Consider the following 7,062-nt stretch of genomic DNA (forward strand, 5'->3'; position numbering starts at 1 on the left):
AGAGACAAAATGACGTAGTATTCGCCATTGTGAAGTGATGATCTAGCAGAAGATAGTCCCACAAAAGCGATTATTGGCTAGAGTTAGGTTTTGCCAAATCTTAAGTTTAAATTCTAGGAGTTGGTGGTTGTAGGCGTCCTCTTCCACTATAATTGGCTTACTCTGCTTGAGAAGGGTCACTTAAAAGCCAAGGATTGAACCCAAGGCGAATCGAGACAACCGGAGGCTGTAAATCCACCATAAGAAATCTTTTCCTCAACTTTATTTTTACTTTTAATTTCTGAAATTTCAATTCAACTTTTAATTTCGTTTTTATTTTATTTCACTCTCAGATCAAAACTTTAAAAATCTATTTTTTTTATTTTTTTAGGAACGCAGGTTTTCTTGGGCACGATTCTGCCCAGGATTTCGAGAAATAAGCATTCGTGCAATTCGGTCCCTGAGGATTCGAGCCTACTTCCCCTTTACTATTCTTTTTCATTGTTTAATAGGGAATATGATATTTTTGGTGCTCTCAACGACCGTATATTATAAAAAAAAATAAATTATAAAATGATCCTCTTACCATTCAAAATTGCCTTTTGTGGTCACTAGTCGGCTATAGGTGGTTATACTTTCAAATTGGCATAATAACAACTTTAATCATTAACATTTATAAATTGTCTCAATTTAGCCTTGATTTAAAAAAAAATTAACCCTCAACATTTGCACATTGTGTAAATTGTTTTTCTTTTTTACATTGATGATCAATTTTAAAAGAATGAGAAAATATTAAAATTATTATCTTAATTTTTTTGAGGTGTTTTCAATTTTTTGTATATTTTCAATCAAGTATAGATGATAAATTTATTCTTTTTTTCTTTTTAAGTGGAAGGGTTACAAAAAAAAGGTAAATTTGCAAAAAGGACTAAATTACACAATGTGTAAATATTGAGGATTAGATTTTTTAGAATTAAAATTAAATTGATATCATATATAAATATTGAGTGTTAAAATTACTATTATGTCAATTTTAAAAATTAAATAACTATTTTTTTAACTTTTATAAAATAATATTAATAATTTTACCCTATTGATATAGTTTACCCTTCTTATTTTAGGTAAATAACCAAATAAAAGGCCGTTTGGTAAATAAAGTTTTGAATTTTTTTAGTTGATTTGGGCACAAATTGAGAATTGATTAGTCAAATCCTTTAATTGTAATATTTGATTAATGAAGTTTGCAATGCATTATTTAGTTAAAATTTCCAAAATAAAAAAAGCCAAGATGAACAATTTTTTTTACAACTGATTGGGGATAAGATATGTGAAATGCATATCTGATCATATTTGCTAAAAAATTACTCCATTTGTCACATATATCTATTTTTTTAATTTATTTTCAATTTATTTATATAAAATGATTTTTTAATTGAAATATAAGACTTAATATAATTATATTGATACACTATTAATATTTATCATGTTAATATTTATATATAAACAACTTAAAAGTTTTTTATTTAAATTTTTTTTTAAAAAGTAACTAATTAATTTTCGATTCAACTTGCAAATAATAACATACAAATTGTAGGTTTGAAAAGTGATTATATTTCCATTTTCTTTCGAACAACAAAGGAAAATTAGAGAAACCTAAACAAAACTTCTCATCAATTAGCAGAAAAGTGAAATAGAAAATAATCATCATTCAATGAAGAATCATTGAATACCCACACCAACAATCCCTGATACATTCACCAACCTAAATTATGTTCTTTATTTTTTTATTAATATATATTGCATTAGATTCTTCTTCCATTTATGAAAGCTCAACTTCTATCAGTTTCCAAACTTCCATTTTCTTTCCCCTTCCCAATATCTCTCCATGTCTCTGCTTCTCTCTCATTTTCAAAGCATTGTTCTTGAATTGTTGTTTGAGTAGTAAAAATATTGTTTTTCGAGGTTAAACTAAACAAAAAAGATATAATTTTGATTTGAAAATGAAAGGAGCTGTTTATGCTCTACACATCGACAAGAAAAATTCAACTTCGGTTTGTTTGTTTTATTGGCTTATATATGCTTGCAAAGTCTGACAAAGGTAAGCTCAAGCTTTCTCCTGTAAAAAAAAAAATCTCTTTTTTGGTGCAAAATTACAATTAATTTTGTTGGTTTCTTACAGGTACTGTTTTGGGATTTTCTGGTCATAACAAGAGCCTCTACCAAGTCTGCTCAACAGTTGTTTTTGTTCGAGGTATTGCCCTTTAGTGGGGCTTTGCTGAATTTGGTAAAAAATAAAATGTTGTCTTAGAAAACTAGTCATGATATGGTGGCGGTGATTTGAAGTTTAAAGATAAAAAGGTTGAGTTGGTTAAAAAGTGGTGCCTTTTTTGTTTTGTTTATTAAAGTTTTAAACCTTTTGGCTCAAATGGCTTTTGGTTTCTTTGGTTCTTTACTAATTCTATCACTCTTGTTCAAGCACTTCACTTGTCAATTACCCAATACAGATGAGTTTTATGTCTCTAATTTCTTGAAGAAAATGGGGTTAAACTCTTCCATGTCCTACAACTTCTCTGGTTCTGTTTGTTCATGGAAAGGGATGCACTGTGATACCAAGAAGGAGAATTTAATTGGGTTAAAAGCTTCAAGTTTAGGCCTTTCTGGTATCATACCTGATACCACCATTGGAAAGCTAGCTAAGCTTCAGTCTTTGGATCTTAGCAATAACAAAATCACTGCTTTGCCTTCAGATATATGGAGTTTAGGCTCACTCAAGTGGCTTAACCTATCTTCAAACCAGATTTCAGGGTCTCTTCCTAACAATGTTGGCAACTTTGGTCTGCTTGAAGTTATTGATCTTTCTGGCAATAATTTCTCTGGGGAAATCCCTGCAACTATAACCTCTTTACTTAGTTTGCAAGTTCTTAACCTTGCTGGAAATGGATTTGAATGGAGCATTCCAAGAGGAATTCTGAATTGTAAGGCTTTGGTTTCGGTCGACCTCTCCTCAAATCGCCTAAATGGTTCATTGCCTGATGGTTTTGGTGCAGCATTCCCTAAGCTCAAAACTTTGAACCTTGCTAGAAATGAAATTCATGGCCTGGACACAGATTTTGCCGAACTGATGTCTCTTACAAGCCTTAACATTTCCAGGAACTTGTTTAAGGGTTCAGTTATGGGTGTGTTTCAAGGGCAGCTGAAGGTGATTGACCTAAGCATGAACCAGTTTCAAGGTCACATTTCTAAGGTACAATTCAACTCTACTTACAATTGGTCTCATTTGGTTTATCTAGACTTGTCTGAAAACCAGCTTAGTGGAGAAATTTCCTTAAATCTAAGTCAAGCTCAGAACCTTAGACATCTTAACCTTGCATATAACAGATTTGCTATACAGAAATTCCCCAGAATTGAAATGCTTTTGGGATTAGAGTATCTCAATCTGTCTAAAACCAACCTCATTGGCCACATTCCTGGTGAAATTTCACAACTGAGTATTTTACACACGCTTGATGTTTCATCCAACCATCTTAGTGGCCAAATTCCATCATTGGCTAACAAAAGCCTGAAAGTTCTTGATGTTTCACACAACAATTTGAGTGGAGAAATTCCTGTTTCTCTCTTGGAAAAACTCCCATTAATGGAGAGATCCAACTTCTCTTACAACAACTTAACCCTCTGTGCTTTGGGGTTCTCCTCCGAGACCTTCAAAACAGCCTTTTATGGCTCATCAAACAGTTGTCCTATTGCTGCAAATCCTGTCCTTTTTGAAAGAAGAGGTAATGGACACAAAGGGTTAAAGCTTGCCTTAGCTTTAACCCTCTCCACGGTCTGCTTGCTTGCTGGGTTGCTAATCCTAGCCTTTGGTTGTAGAAGGAAATCCAGGAAATGGGTTGTTAAGCAACCTTCATATAAAGAGGAACAACATATTTCAGGTCCTTTTTCCTTCCAAACCGACTCCACCACATGGGTGGCTGATGTTAAGCAGGCAACATCTGTCCCGGTTGTGATATTTGAGAAGCCACTACTAAATATCACATTCGCAGACCTCTTGTCTGCAACTTCGAACTTCGATCGAGGGACATTACTAGCAGAAGGGAAATTTGGGCCTGTTTATCGAGGATTTCTGCCTGGTGGAATTCATGTAGCTGTTAAAGTTTTGGTTCATGGATCAACATTGACAGACCAAGAAGCTGCAAGAGAGCTTGAGTATCTTGGTCGAATCAAACACCCCAACCTTGTTCCATTAACCGGATATTGCTTGGCCGGGGATCAAAGGATTGCTATTTACGATTACATGGAGAATGGAAACTTGCAGAATTTGCTACATGACTTGCCACTAGGTGTTCAGGCAACGGAGGATTGGAGCAATGATACATGGGAAGAAGACAACAATGGCATACAAAATGTTGGCTCTGACGGGTTATTAACAACCTGGGCATTTCGACACAAAATAGCCCTTGGTACTGCACGAGCACTTGCATTTCTCCATCATGGCTGCTCGCCCCTGATAATCCATAGAGATGTTAAAGCTAGTAGTGTTTATCTTGATTTAAATTTGGAGCCTAGATTATCTGATTTTGGATTGGCCAAGATTTTTGGAACTGATCTAGAGGATGAAATTGCACTGAGTTCGCCTGGATATGTGCCACCAGAATTCTCTCAGCCTGAATGTCATGCCTCCACACCAAAATCCGACATATATTGCTTCGGCATTGTTCTGTTCGAGCTGATCACAGGGAGAAAGCCAATCGGAGATGATTATCCAGAGGAGCAAGAAACTAATTTAGTGAGTTGGGTTAGAGGATTGGTGAGAAAGAATCAAGGATCAAAGGCAATTGACCCTAAAATCCGTGATACCGGACCAGATTACCAAATGGAAGAGGCTCTCAAGATTGGATATCTCTGCACAGCTGATATTCCTAGCAAGCGACCGAGCATGCAACAAATTGTTGGCCTTCTCAAGGATATTGAACCAAGAACTTCTCTATGAAAATTGAAACAATTATGACTATATGTTTGCCTCTTTTTTAATGTTTCTACTTTTTTTTTTACCATGAGTTTTTGCTTATGCCACCATGGGAGAGGATGTAGAGTAGCTGTTAAATTATGTCTTGTAATCTCATATCTTTGTCTTTTACATTTCCATTGTTGGCATCATAGTTATAATACACAAGTTTGATCCTCGAAACTTTCAAATAGAATTCTCGTTTCAAGTTTTCTTATCGTTTAATCTTCATGCAAACAAGTAAATCAGTCTGGAACATGATTATTGGACCAAAGAAAAGTAATGGAGTGTTGCCAAGCTTTGAATGCTTAGGTCAGGCAATTGCAGCCTTTGGTCGCCTTACAGACAGTTGCATATGCCTTGTATGAAAAGCAAACTCTTTCTGTTACCAGTTGCAGTTATTTTTATTTAGTGGGTGGATATGGAGGTAGTTGGGAACACTTCAAGAGTAATAGTAATTCATGGACCACTTTTCACCATTAATGGAAGGAAAATACTGTGATGAAACATGAAGAAAACAAAATGTGAGTTGTGCTTGTCAAAAATTTAAAAAAGGGGGTCCATATAATTATAGAAATATATATGTTATAATTGCAGAATAACGATGACAGTGATGAAGAGAGATTCCTACCACGGTTTATAAGGACATGTAACTCTGAAACTGACTATATTTTAAAGATCAAACTGAGAGTTCCATACCATACCAGATATTATATAAACATCCAATAATATTTGGCGTAGTGTCAAGTTATATTTGTGGATGATTTTCAAAATAGGGTCAGCTTAATTGGGTTGGTTTTCAAAATAACCGGTTTTATATACAGTAGATCGAATAAAAAATCTACCAATTCTCAGTTCACCCGAACCATTCGGTTCTAATTTTCAATCAATGATGTGATGCTTAAAAGGGGGTATAATTCAGAAAAAGGCTGCATTGCTATAAATTCATCAAGTATTCACCTAAAGTGGAGATATCAAGTTCTGTCAATGCACTTTTTGCCACGTTTAGAAAAGTGTCCTTCAATGTGTGTCTATATATACATACATATATGCTTTAACATCATGGGATGGTGTAGAAAAAGCTGTCGTTGACTTGCATGCTACAAGACATTGGTACAAGAATTCATTTAGAGCTGTTGGATGGATGGTTTTTGACTCCAAAAGCAATGCATCAACAGGTGGGTGAAATGATTGTTAAAGAAACTCACCAGGGTCAGTAAAATTCATGGGGTTCTAAAGGGTTGTGCCTGTCACCAAAACTTACCTTGGCATTACAATTTCAAGAATGGACTGTCGTCGGTAAAAAAAAAAAAAAGAGTAGGTATTTTCTGCTACCCTTTTGACCTCTGGCACAAAATCTGTCAGTTATAATGGTGGTAGAATTTAAAGAAAGTGGTCCAAGGAAGGAGCAGAAGAGATTAAAAACAATTAGTAGTGGCTTTGAAAGATGATAAATGCTATATTTAGATGAAGGTACAGTGTCTCGTGAAGCCTTTCATTTTCAAGTGCCAGATAACTCTAAGTTTGTCTTGCATCAGAAAAATTACAGTACTAGAATTTAATAAGCGGTCCCAGGGAAAGAATCAGAGATTTTTCAAAGTTTGCATGCCTTGAATTACTCTACTATTTTTTAGTGTATTTCTTGGGGTTCCATAGACAAGAGTTTCTTTTATGGTAAGCCAAACCCAATACTTGTTCTGACGTACAAAATATAAGCCATGAAAATGTATGTACGATAAGGAACATCTTTTTGAGTTGAAAGCGGATGCCAGAGCCTCAGGAAGCTGGTACCATCCGCAAGAACGGCTTTATGTTATTAAGTCCCATCCTTCTAAGGTCTTTAACTAACTCTTGGTTCTTTTTTGTTACCAAATTGCAATTGTTTGCCTTATGTGTGCTTAGTTTGAATACTTTAAAGTTTTATGCTCATTGTGTTGATATCATGCATTGAGTGTAGTATATTCGTTTGTAAATTTTTAAATTTTTCGAATAGATTAGTTAATAAAGTAAATTCATTAATTATGCTAATATATTTGGTATAATTGTCCTCATATATTTTTTGTATTCAAAGTAAAATAAAA

At 34.4% G+C, this 7,062-nt stretch overlaps 1 protein-coding gene across 1 annotated transcript; it reads left to right on the forward strand.

The window, feature by feature from the left end:
- Positions 1-1,595: 1,595 nt before the first annotated feature.
- LOC107962893 (probable LRR receptor-like serine/threonine-protein kinase At2g24230) lies at positions 1,596-5,177 on the forward strand. Its single transcript, XM_016899443.2, has 2 exons — positions 1,596-2,077; positions 2,159-5,177. Exon 2 carries the CDS (start codon positions 2,405-2,407, stop codon positions 4,964-4,966), a length of 2,562 nt encoding a protein of 853 aa, XP_016754932.1. The 5' UTR covers positions 1,596-2,077; positions 2,159-2,404; the 3' UTR covers positions 4,967-5,177.
- The last annotated feature ends 1,885 nt before the right edge of the window (positions 5,178-7,062 follow it).

Source organism: Gossypium hirsutum, chromosome A06 (genome assembly GCF_007990345.1).
Source record: "Gossypium hirsutum isolate 1008001.06 chromosome A06, Gossypium_hirsutum_v2.1, whole genome shotgun sequence".
Lineage (NCBI taxonomy): Eukaryota > Viridiplantae > Streptophyta > Magnoliopsida > Malvales > Malvaceae > Gossypium > Gossypium hirsutum.